This window comes from Astyanax mexicanus, chromosome 5 (genome assembly GCF_023375975.1).
Source record: "Astyanax mexicanus isolate ESR-SI-001 chromosome 5, AstMex3_surface, whole genome shotgun sequence".
NCBI lineage: Eukaryota > Metazoa > Chordata > Actinopteri > Characiformes > Acestrorhamphidae > Astyanax > Astyanax mexicanus.
The window spans coordinates 22778118-22791085 of record NC_064412.1 but is presented as its reverse complement, the minus strand read 5'-3'; the positions used below and the strand labels follow the sequence as shown (position 1 = coordinate 22791085).

The 12968-nt window shown below is 38.7% G+C and overlaps 1 protein-coding gene across 3 annotated transcripts; it reads right to left on the bottom strand.

Annotated features, from left to right (window-relative positions):
* Window positions 1–1205: 1205 nt before the first annotated feature.
* gpbp1l1 (GC-rich promoter binding protein 1-like 1) lies at window positions 1206–10781 on the bottom strand. Of its 3 annotated transcripts, none has more exons than XM_022675854.2 (12): window positions 10561–10781; window positions 6881–8035; window positions 6374–6482; window positions 5772–5901; window positions 5333–5646; window positions 5070–5145; window positions 4774–4970; window positions 4297–4437; window positions 3770–3925; window positions 3419–3537; window positions 3207–3309; window positions 1206–3092 (listed from the first exon to the last, which is right to left on the bottom strand). In XM_022675854.2, exons 3-12 carry the CDS (start codon window positions 6431–6433, stop codon window positions 2937–2939), a joined length of 1452 nt encoding a protein of 483 aa, XP_022531575.1. In that variant the 5' UTR covers window positions 6434–6482; window positions 6881–8035; window positions 10561–10781; the 3' UTR covers window positions 1206–2936. The 3 variants fall into 3 exon arrangements, with proteins under 3 accessions (XP_022531575.1, XP_007248224.1, XP_022531574.1); XM_007248162.3 differs by having other exon boundaries at window positions 6374–6487; window positions 10561–10780; XM_022675853.2 differs by lacking the exon at window positions 10561–10781 and adding an exon at window positions 10294–10440 and having other exon boundaries at window positions 6374–6487.
* Between the last annotated feature and the right edge of the window lie 2187 nt (window positions 10782–12968).

Below are 12968 nucleotides of genomic sequence, written 5' to 3'. Positions count from 1 at the left end.
CCACATGCATTTTCAATTGGTAGTTAAATGTATTATCACTTTCTTAGTCTGACACATTCTACACTTGTGGGTGTGTGGGGGGCAGAATACACAGATTTGCTTGTTGCACAGTGGTTACTACTGGAGTTCTGGTTGGTGAATGGGTCTTGGAGAGGAGGATGCATTTGCATTGCTATAATGTGGATCAAATGAGTCTCAGACCACCTCCTGTCATGGTCTGAGCGATTGGATTTGTATCTGTTTTAAATGTGGCTTGGGTGTGTTTACACTTGCATTATTATGGCTTGACATCTTGCAGACAAAATTGATTCTCAAGATGCATAAAGTGACATATCACATGTAAACAGGGTCTTACACAATCTAGATGAGTTTTGGAAATGTACTTCTGACAGACAGTCAATATCATGTTTCATTGTTAGAAGTCAAAAGACACCTGCTTAACTTAGGCCACTTCATGCATCATGAATACAAGTACGTTAGTACAATGCCCTGTCTCTGTGAAGCTCCAACCTTTGTACAAGCCAAATAAGCGCAAGGATATATATATATATATATATATATGTATATATATATATATATACACACATATATATATATATATGTATATATATATATATACATATGTATATATATATATATATATACATATGTATATATATATATATACATATGTATATATATATATATACATATGTATATATATATATATACATATGTATATATATATATATATATATATATATATATATATATATATATATATATATATATATATACATATGTATATATATATATATATATATACATATGTATATATATATATATATATATATATATATATATATATATATATATATATATATATATATATATATATATATATATATATATACATATATATATATATATTTATTATTTGTGATTAGCTTTAGCTACATTTTAAATTACAGTTAAATTCAACAGGGCTCCTTTGGATCTCTTCAATCTGGTTTTATTTTGTGCTCCAAGTAATGCTTTCTTGAAAGCACTTGGGCAGAAAACGAAATTGTAGACATGTTTGGCAAACTGGTGCAAAATATTTATTACATTTTTTTTCTTCCTTTTCACTCCAAGATGCAGTAGTTTCTGTTCTGTTGTCTCATACAGATAAACCCAAACATGACACTGTTTTATCTGCAAATCTGTAAATAATGTTAACAAAATAATTTTAATCTTCCAAAACTCACAATTTTTATTCTTATATTTTTTACAATCCACCCTGAATATCAAGGCTGCAGGAACAACATAATGCAAACAAAAGAAGAAAAACTATTTATGTGGGATTTTTTACAGCTGTACCAAAATAAAAAAAGAAACTTAAATCTGTAATAAAGCCTTTTTATACCCTATCAGCAAAAACAAGGTACAAAAAAATGGAGATGCATAATTTCCACCAGCAGTCCCTCATGAAATGCAGAACTTTACTAGATGACAATCAACTGTTCTAGTAGCTGTAGGGATACACAGTCTAGCTTTGTCGTTAACAGATCTGTCAACAGATTCTTTGCGTTTTAGAAAAAACAAATCAGAACCAGTAGAGAAATTTCTTTGCCTCAGACCTATTCTTATTTACCAAAAGGCCAATCAGAAAAAGAATTAGAAGGGTTATGTCTTGCCAGTGGAGTACAAGGAAAACAAACTTCAAAATGTGCCTGACTCATGAATACTCCCCTCAAATTCATCTCATAGTTACAGCAATATTCATTTATAGAATTTCAGCCTTAAAGGCTACATTCCAAGAGCCTTAGGCTGCAGGAGAACATCAAATTTGTTTTCTTCTGAAGAGGCTTCACACTGAAAACAGTACAGTGCGACTCCATTTCACACAGAACAAGAAGAACCATCTAAGACTCTGGAAGCTCAAAATCAAAAATCAATCCTAGTTGATGTAGGAGATGCGGTCATTTTGTATTCATTTTATTTTAATGCGCTGAAAGAGTGAAAAAGACAGTGTGTCTGTGAAGGTGAGTTCATCCAGAGAGAAACCATAGGTCAGTGAACTTCTATTGCTGCTGTATCCCCAATAACGTCTCCTCTAACTCATTAAACCCTTTACTGTGACCATTACCTTTATTACCTTAACAACCTAGGCAAGGACATACCCTTATAAAAGCTACATATTCAAACCTATCTTTCCACTTTTGAAAGTACACTCTCATAACTTGCAGTGAAATGTGGTTACAACTAGTTCAAAAAGCAGAGTGAAAAGAGTGGAACCAGTTCAGTTTGAGTCAAACAAAATCTTAGCTGCCAAACTGCACCAGAAAGGTCATTTTGTTGGGGGCTTACTTTAGTGCTTCCTTGCAGCACAGACAACTGGCTGGAGATCATTTTGATGAGGGACTGGGAGCAATGCCGCTGTCAGTGGCTCACAATGATTGTTTCGTCTTAACACTAATGCTACGAATTGTTTTCGCAAAAAGGAAAAATATTTGAGAAAATGTGTCAAAGCCATTTTATAGAACATTCAGATGAAGTCATATTTCACGTTAAATCACGGTTATAATTGGTGTAATTATGAGTTAGTCTTTTTTTTCCCAAGCAAAAACAAAAAAATAAAACTGGTGGGGGGATGTGTGTGGCTTTTCTTAGACATTTCTAGTTTGGGATAAATGGAAAAACAGGGGAGAACAGGAGGGGGGGAAAGGGGGGGAAAAAAAAGAAAAGAAACTTAAAAAAAAAAAAAAAAAAAAAAACTGCCCATGAGGTCAACTGAGTGTTCTCTCTCAACGGGATATGATTGATGTCCCTCGTCCATGAAAACAAATTTTTCACTCGTTTTCTTTTTTTTTTTTTCGTTTGAAATAAAAGGTGTGACGGAAGATAGAGATAACGAGAGAGCAAGAGAGCAAATATGAGCAATAGAGGAAGAGAATGGGGGAGTTTTTAAAGCCACATTAGGTATCTTCGTCGTCAGAAGTCTGGCTGCTACTGCTGGTCTCAGACTCCGAGCCTTCATCTAGGCCAGGGTTCGGGGTGTTCCTCCAGGCCCGCAGATCCACACCTCGAGGCTTCAGAAGCACACCATTACGCCCCAGGCCGTTCTTCTTCAGCTGAAGCCACACAAATAAGAAACAGACATTAGACGATTAAAAAAAAAACTTAATATGAAGTTGGTGCAAACAATAGCTCTTATTAAATTCAGTCCTCTTGTTTGTGGACAGTACCTGCTCAGTCTTGGCCTGAAATTCTTTGAGCTCATCTTCTGTGAGAGGCTGAAAGCTGTCATCATTCTCTGGATACTCCTGCCAACCCATTGCTTTCAGCAACCTATAGAAAGGAGGGAGTCACTCATATGAATTTCAGGGTGACTAAAAATACTATGCAAATACCAGATTTTAAGTAATAAAAGCCAATGCACATGTATTTGATCCCGGACCTGTGCTCAGCCTCCAGTGAACTGGAGAGGTGCTCAGTGTCTGAGTCACTCAGAGAATGAGACATGCCGTTTTCATGACTTTCTCCATACTCTTTCGGCTCAGGAGTACTGCCTTCACCCTGAAAAACAAATGTAGAGCTTGATCAAACAAAGATATAATATAATATATTTATCCACAAAAACTAATCACTGGACAAAATTCAAAGTATAAACACTTTAGGGTCTTATATTACTTCCACAGCACTCAAAGAGTAAAATCTAACAGTGCTTTAAGCAAAATCATTCATACCTTCAGACAACCTATCTGAAGATTAACAATGAACCGCAGCATATGCGTATGAGTAATCTCACCTCTGCTGGAGTTCCAGGGCTGTGGCAGCCGCTCACCTCTCCATTTCTTTCGTCTTTCAGCCCACGCAAGAACTCGCTCTTACGGTCTGTGCTGCGGCGCATCAGCTTCAGTCGGGGAGGAGTGATGTCTATAGGAGGGGTAGTGCTGGAAGGTGGCTGTGAGTGAGAGAGAGAAAAAAAACAAAACAAAAAAAACAGAACACTTTGTAAGAAGATGGGCAGAACAGAGATGCTTTATGAACTGACTTAAACACTGTTTTTTTTCTCTAAAGAATACATCAGATATAAAAGTGACCAAGATCACAGTTGAACAGGGGTCCACACAGGTCGGTTTGGCTGCAGGTTTTTATTCCAGCCAAGCAAAGGCACATCATCAGCAAGAATAGTTGATTAAACAAGTGGAATCAGATGTGCAGCTGGAAGTTTAAAATGAAAACCGGCAGCCACACCAGCCCATTGCTGAGAAGACTGGACACTTCTGCTACAAGAAATTCAGAACCATTCCATAACAGTTTTATAGCCTTCACCTCTTTAGGAGTGCCATGGGGTGGTGCGATGACAGGTGTCATGGGTTTGGTCACAGACACAGGGCTGGTGAAGGCTGAATCCCGACCAGAGAAATGCAAACCCACTTTAGTTTCCCTTCCATTGGGTTTCCATGGGCCAGTCTACAGAATACAAAGGGAACACACTTACTACCCACATCTTTATATGTCAAGCTAGATATACAGTTAGAGATCAATTCAACTACTATCAGACTACACAGTCTACTACGAAGTAGAGTGAACTAATAAGTAATTAAAACCAAGCCCAACTGGAAACAAAAAGCCAACTCAACAACACACCATATAATTTATCAGCTTAGTCAAAACCAGAATTAGTTACCAAAAAAATAACATGTTCTTAAAGATCTGAACATCATCATTATCGTAATTTGTTTATTTAGGTTTAGGTTTACCATAATTAGTTTGCTAAGACCATCACGATTTAGCTTAATGTATTACCTTAGTTGGGGCAGTAGCAGGTTTGGGGACCAAATTCTTGTAGACACTGGGTCCAGTAATGGGGACTTTGGAGCCATTAGCAGGCAAAGGACCAGCACTGGCAAAGCCAGCAGAGAATGCAGCACTGGGGTCCTCCTTAGACACTTTCTTAATGACCAGCATCTTAGACATAGCCTGCTTAGCGCTGGGAGGGTTTTCTATGTTTTGAAAAGAACCCATAACCACATATTAGTGCATAAAAAAAACGATCATGTTTTACAAAACAAATTGCCGAGTGACTAGACATTTTTCCTTACCCCACACGCCTGCTGGAGTTCCCACAGCTCGAGCCTGACTTGCTGGCTTTCCAGTCATCTCAGGATTCAGGGAGGGCTTGAATGTATATAAAAGACAGTGAGTAAATATACCTGAGAGATCTTCATATTTACAAAATTAACTCACAAGCCTGTATTCAATTCAATCAACGCTATGACTAATGATACTAACCACTAAGCTTTATGTCTTATTTTATGCATTACAAAAGTACCTAGACATACAACTGAAAACAGAAAACACTCACAAAATCCTCTTCAACAAACTTAAGCTTGTCATCGTTTCGCTCTTCGTCAGAGTAACGGTCCTGGAAGGAACCCCCCTTTCGGGAATGGAAGTTGCCGTTGCGCTGTCGATGGCCCCCCTGCCTATCCCTGTCTCCTCCTCCACGTTTATGACGGACATGGTGATGGTGAGGGCCCTCCTGGCCCCGAGGGGCCCCATGCCAGCTGGGGGTCTCTTTCCACCCATGTCCGCTGCCTAAGCCGCCCTGGTTACCTTTAGCTACACCCGAGTCCACTGAATCATGCCTCAACAGAGACGGCTGCAGCCACCCATCACCTGTAGAAGAGTAGACAATATTGTTGGTCACTGTTAAGTGAAGCCAAAGCACAATTTCTTCCAGTTGGCTGAAAAAGGGATGGCTGTGCATATGAGAGTGTGTGTGTGTGTGTAAGTGGTCTTACCTCCGGGAGCTCTAAGCGGGTCATTGTTGAAGAAACCATCAGAGGAGTTGTGTCTGCGGCGATTCACTCCCGGCCGGCCATCTCCACGTGGAAAGTGCTCTCCATGCTTTTCAAGGGGGGCTGCAGGGGACTGTGGTGTGTAAAAAAAAAAATAAAAAATGTCATGCCTGACTGATACTGTGCACCATATTTTAGACAAGAGGAAAGTATTTTGCATTATTAAGACTTTACACACCTAAAAGAAATTTACAATAATTTGAATTTACACACTTTTTCAGGATAACTGCAATCCATTAAATATTTATTATCCAACTGATGGGTACAGAACTGCACTGAAATACCTTCTACTATAAGTCTGAATATTTTTATTTTAGTTGTTTTAGTCATGAGCTGTTCCAGTGTTTGGTAAGCTGTCTGCGCTTCTGAATGTCCTAATTAAAATTTTAATATTTTGGCCAAAATTAAAAACTTTCTGCAACTGTAAAAGGTTGCAGGGCTTTAGTTTTGACACTAAATAAGTGTATGCACAACAGCCAAGTTCACGTAAGAACAGAGGGCAGCATTGTTATGCAGAAATATGAAAGTAGCATATGGTGTCTCACCTTGGCAGGCTGGGGCGTGGAGAAGTTAAGCCAGGCAGGAACAAAGTCATGCTGCGCCATTTAGGTCCAGTGTCTCCCGTCAGTTGATCGAGGCATCAAACCTCATGGCCTGAACTGCCAAAACCAGATGACAATCAATCAGTTATGCCCGTAATAAATTTAACAAAGCCTTATTTCTTTACGAACTTCCTATATTACAATACAATACAATACAATACAATAATATATATACAACAGAATATGTAGAAGCAGACTGTTGGGTTAGCTTATCATAGTATAATCTTTACCATTCAGAAATACTTTTCGCTTACAAGGTATTATCATACAGCCAACATAACTACTTGTTCAAAACAGCGAAATGTAACCAATTCCATTTTTTTGGCATAAAGAGTGCCTTATCAATTAGACTAATGTATATGAATGTGATAAAATCAAGGCTTTCATAAAAGACTCAAAACAAAAAACAAATCGCTATTTAGCAAGTTGTCAAGAGATATGACTCCTTACCCCAGAGTCGTAAGCTCTGTAGTCCAGTGGCCCTGTCCTTGGCTCGGTTTGTGCAGTCAGCCCAACCAATCCTCTCACACAGCTTCTGCTGTGCAACCAGGCAGCAGCCACAGGACAACAGAAGCTTGCCACAGATCAGTTCCAGGATGGTACAGTGTTTGAGGGGATGGTTGTATGCCCTTGTATTAATTTGGAAGATGGTTGTAGTGGTAAAGCAAGGAGAGCTGGTAATTTTGATCAACAGGACTAGCAGTGGAAGAACAAGACAGGGAAAGCAAGCTGTAGTTGAATAGAGATGCCTGACTTTTTATCCAGGACACCTTTAATTCACTGATTGTAACAGAGTGCATTCAGATTGACAGTATTCTCAGGAAACAGAGTTCTGGACCAGTCTTTTTATCTGGAAGGCTGTGGCAGCAGCACACTGTGCTTGCTCTGAAGCTCAGAAACTCCTTTTACAAACTCATCGTAAGTTAAAGATGCACACACCAAGAAAGAAAAAAAAATGGTGGAGCAATACCACACAACCCAGTGTTGCAGAGAGTCCCGTTTCAAATATGTTCACCTCATGAAAACAGTGAGAGTGCGACGTCAGAGAAGAAAAAAGGGGGGCTGATCCGTCACATCACAAAAGCTGAGGGTGCTTGGCGTTATGGAGTCATGGGCATCGCTTTAATCCTCAACAGCTCATACTTGCGACCAAATCAGAAGAAGACAGAAGGAAAGGAAAAGTTGCCATTATCTTTAATTCTTGCCACTCATGGTCCTTAAACTTGCAGACCAGTATCACGTTAGGCTCCCAGAGTACTTGAAAGGAAGTATGATCTGAACCTTAACAACTCTGTAGATTTTCCAGTTCATCAATTCAGAACAGGCTTTAACAGGTGAGCAACCGGACACCGGAATTCAGAGCTTTTCAACAGAAACAATGTTGAACAGAGTGCACTGTTCATCAGTGATTCACAAGCAAATCGGCGATACAAATCCAAATGTCCCAAAATGATGAATGGAGATCACAAAGTGAAGACTGCACGGCTTTAACAGTTGCTTGGAGATGATAGGTCTTGTCCAGTAAACTGTGTGGTGAGGAGCACATCCAATCCAACAGGCTGCTTCTTCCTTCAGATTCCTTCACTTCAACTCTGAAGACCAATTCTGTGAACAAGAAACAGATGATTACTTCTTACTGTTTATTAAAACATTAAAATCAAATCATTCAAGCATGTCCAATATGTTATAAGACCCAGCTCCAGTCAGCAGTAGCTTAGCTAACTTGTTAGGTAGTTAGGGTTGCAAACCTATTGTCCTCCAAGTTCTAATGTTAGTGTGCCTGCAGATTTGTTATTACCTGTATTATCATGATAATTTATTAAACTAGCTTACATTACATGTCTGAATTACGTTTATTTTTGTGCTTACATAAAAATGCTAATTGTCAACATATGAAAATGATAGCTAAATGAAATACCTTAGGTAAGGTAACTAACTAGCTTAGCTTGCTTTCTTATAGTTGCAACATATTAGTGTAGCAGCAGCAGATTTGTTATGACCTGTATTATCATGATGATATATTAAACTAGCTAACGTTATATGTCTGAATTATGTTTTCAAATTTTACTGAACATACTAATTTTCAACATATGAAAATGATAGCTAATTGATCTAGCTTAGGTTGGTTAACTAAGCTAGCAAGCTTTTATAGAGTTGCAACCTAAGTTCTAATGTTAGTGTAGAAGAAGCAGGTTTGTTAATAGGTACCTGTATGATCATGATGATATATAGTTACCCAACTAGCTATATGTCTGAATTAACACTAGGTTATATTTTTTGGCTTACGCAAACATGCTCATTTTCAACATATGAAAATGATAGCTAAATGACCTATCTTAGGTTAGTTAACTAGCTAGCTTTCATAGGGTTGCAACCTGTTCTCCACTAAGTTCTAATGTTAGTGTAGCAGCAGGTTTGTTATTAGCTACCTGTATTATTGTATTATTATTATTATTACTATCGTTTAATGTCTAAATTATGTTTGGTTTTGGACTTAGGTTAGTTAACTAAGCTATCTTTCATAGTGTTGCAACCTGTTCACCACTAAATTTTAGTTTTAGTGTAGCAGCAGCAGATGTGTTATTAGCTAATTAATTTACCTGTTCTATCATGATAACGAACTCAACTAGCTATATGTCTGAATTAACACTAGGTTTTATTTATTTTTTTGGCTTACAAAAACAAGTTCATATTCAACATATGAAAATTAAAGCTGAATAACCTATCTTGATTAGTTAGTTAAATTTAACTAGCTTTCAAATGGTTGCAACCTGTTCTCCTCTAAATTCTGTATTAGTGTAGAAGCAGCAGGTTCGTTATTATTAGCTAGCGTTTAAGTTACCTGTTATCATGATAATATACTCAACTAGCTACACGTTTGAATTAACGCTAGGTTTTATTTTTTGGCTTATGCAAACATGCTCATTGTCAACATATTAAAAAATAACAAATATTTTGGCTAGTTAACCAAGCGGCATTGTTTTAATTAACATAGATAGGGTTTAGCTATCTAATTAGCTAACAGAACAATCCATAAACAACATAACAGTCAACCTTAACTCATGAGCTTGCATGCTAAGCTACATACTTCACAATATACATTCCCACGCACTGTGTAAACACACAACAGCTCAATAACTGATAAGATAGCTAATAGGTTAGCTAACTAACGAGTTATATATATTTAACTACAGCAACATTCAACTCTAGCTACTAGCTAAAATCAGGGCTAGCTAAAGTTGGACGTTAAGGTCCCGCGCTGAGCGCTCAAACATCCCAACAACATGACTAATCAGCCCAATGCCTCAGACTCGAGCTTCTTGTTAGTTAAAACATTAGCACGCAGATTTATGAAGCAAAGTATGGAGTTTATATACGCGTTATTAACGCAGGTTCTTCCACAGTGCACGACTAAAGGGACGACATAAAGTGTGAAATGGCTTCAAGAGCTGTGCTGGCCACTCAAGTGCAAACTAGTCGGAGAGTTAGTTAGCTAGGTTAGCTAGCTAGCGAGCTAAGCTAAGCTAGCAACACTTTGCTAGCTAACAGCTAGCTAGCTTAAGATAGCCAACAACTTGAATGGCTATGTTGATAGCGAGCGCCTATTGCTAACCTTGACTAGAAAACTAACGCTGTCTGCAGCTGTGGAGACGAAAACGGACACACAGCGCTCCATTAATCACTGCCACTGCATCAAAACTAGCTCAATAAACAACCATCCAGCTAAACTAACACTAACACCAGCCAGCGCGACGCAGACAAACCTGAGGGCTGTAGGCCATTCAAAGTGTAGCTTTAGCATCTAGCTAACTAACCGCTAGCCTAGCTGCAGTAGCTAACCCGTGTAGCAGAAGATGGCTTACTGTAACCCAGCGGGACTGGAAGTGCAATAGCGCTCTTCTGCTGTTTTCGCTGTAAATACGTAAAATGACTGCAGCAGCTCTCCAAATAACTGATAAACGCTATTTTTTCTCTGCCCAGCGTTAGCCTCGGCGCTAGCTTAGCTAGCAGCTAGCGAGTTAGCAACTGAGGTAAAAAAAATAAAGTCTTGCAAAATGGCTCCCTAGCACCGCCAAAGCCTCCACAGCGTAACCACACAGAAACATCCCCGCACACACTCACTCACACACCTTCCGATCCGCCGTCCGGCCCCGAGAAGTTCCACACAGCCTCCGAACGCGCTTCTCCTCCAGCAGTACTGTCGCTGTGTTGTTTGTGGTGTTTGTGTTGCTGTAAATGGAGGTTTTGTGCGCGGTTTTATGTTGTGTTTTTAAATCCCACTCGCTCGGACTCCGTCCACCGTGTTCCTGTCCACTTCTGCACAGACGAGCTAATCGAGCGCAGAGCACAGCCCCGCCGCCGACGCGTCACAACACATTCCCCAGCGCTTGTTTGTCTGTGTTTTATTAAAGAAACCTCATTATTCTCACCCTGTTTCTGTTACAGCAGAGTTTAAGGATTGTATTGTGAGTTAGAATAGTGCACAGCTGCAGCATGAGAGCATAATAGACCAAACAGTCCGACGCAAGTGGCTGTTGTATATTATGTGCAACTTGTTACATAATATGCATCTATATACACATATAGTACCAGCCAAAAGTTTTGACCCAGCATAAATAAATGCAGTGTTTTTGTTTCATTATTTTAAAATAATGAAGAAAAACATGTTAAATTATTTAACAAACAGAAGAAATAAAACGTGAAACCAAAATATGTTTTATATATTTTAGATGCATCAAAGAAGGTATCTCTGGCTTAAATGGCAGCTTCGCACATCTTGACTGCGTTTTCTTAAGCAGCTTTATGATGTAGAGTCACCCGGAATAGCTTTTAGTTAACAGCTGTGCTGAACTTGTTGCACTTGCTGAAGAGTTAATTACTTAAAGTTCTTGTCGTCTTAACCGTCCTGTTATGTTACAGGTCAAATTGAACCGTTTTAAAGTAAAAAAAAAAAAAAAAAGGAAATATAGTTTCAGTATAAAACTTGTTCTGCTTGCTTTAATTAGTTTAATCAATATGTAATATAAAATGGTTTGTCTTATACTATTGCAACCACCCCCTGCAAAAACTAAAACTAAAACAAAATTGCAATGTTATGTTTCAATTTGATGTAAAACTAACAGCCCTATTTTGATAATATTGTAATCCATACTATTGCAAGAACTACTCAACTAAGTAAAAAAAACATTTTAAGACGTAATATTTAAAGGTCAGTTCCAAAGTCTCAAAGACCATCAAATGTTATGATGAAACTGGCTCTCATCAGGACTGCCCCTGTAAAGGAAGACAAGAGTTACCTCTGTTGCACAGGATAAGTTCAACAGAGATACCAGCCTCAGAAACTGCAAATTAACAGCACCCCTTATAAGAGCACATTCTGCTTTACTTAGTATTTTGATTTGATGATAGAGTTGCACACTCTTGGTATAAAAATGAGATAAGCTATGATTGGATATGGAGGCATACATGTTTGCATTCTGTGGCACATATGTCTTCAATTGTTGCAGCTGGACCTGTAAACCCTGCACACTCATTGGCTGCTGTATCTTGGAGCCCTGCTGGTCACAAATATGCTCTTCCTCTTTCCACCTCTTTTCCATCACTGGGTCGATAGAGCACTCTGTGATAAGTGCAGCACCCCACCTCCAATATATCAGCTAAAGACACCTGTTCTGACCAACACCACACTGGAAATGGTGTCTGGTAGATTCTGTTTATCAAGAAAGCTCTGATTGAATTTGAGTCAGATAAGGAGTCAGGTGTAGCTCGAGTGAAGGACCAGAACTTTTCCCCCGCAGCACACACAGGAAAGTGAAAATGTTTTGGTTTGTTTTACAATAGAACAGATTTTACAGACGATTGTATTAGAGTGATACAGCTTAAACAGTGTGAAAGACTCCAGCAGCAGTAAAACTGCAGTGTGTGTGTAAAGCCAGCTTGTCTGTCAGAGAGCAGAGGAGAACAGCATGTACACTTAAATACACACATGTGAATGGAGCAAGCAATATTAAGGCTTGCAAAACTTAAAGTCATGTTAATTTATCGCACAATAATGTAATTTGAAGAAGTAGAACTTAATAGGCCTAGTTCTATTGTGGCTACAAATAAAGAAACATTTAACATTACCGTGGGCATATAGACTACACCTAGCTTGAAGTGAACTTCTAATGAAAAAAACAAAGCACACAAAATAGAGATCTGGTCAGATAAGTCATCCTTTACCACATTCTCCACAAGTGAGCAAGTGCATGTCTGACGTTCACTGAGAGCCCAGTATAGGCCTGAATGTTTGACCTACACCCTGGCTGGATTGTGGGCACATACCTTTTGTGTGGTTTGGGTCCACTTGTCCCTTTAGATAGAAAGGTCAATGCAAATCAAAATGGGTTATTCTGATTGGTCATCTTAGTCATATGATGAAACAGCTAATAGAGTTGTTCTTTTCTAAAATGGCAATACCACCCTATGCACAGGATACAAGACGTATCTGGTTGTTTGACGAGTTTGGAATTGTTGTAACTCAAGTGATGCCCTTCAC

Coding starts and splice junctions, on each gene's coding strand:
- gpbp1l1 (XM_022675854.2), bottom strand. CDS start 6,433: ATGGCGCAGCATGACTTTGTTCCTGCCTGGCTTAACTTCTCCACGCCC. Junction 5,146..5,332: donor AGTTTGTTGAAGAGGATTTT/GTGAGTGTTTTC, acceptor TATACATTCAAG/CCCTCCCTGAATCCTGAGAT. Junction 3,310..3,418: donor TCACTGGAGGCTGAGCACAG/GTCCGGGATCAA, acceptor TCCTTTCTATAG/GTTGCTGAAAGCAATGGGTT.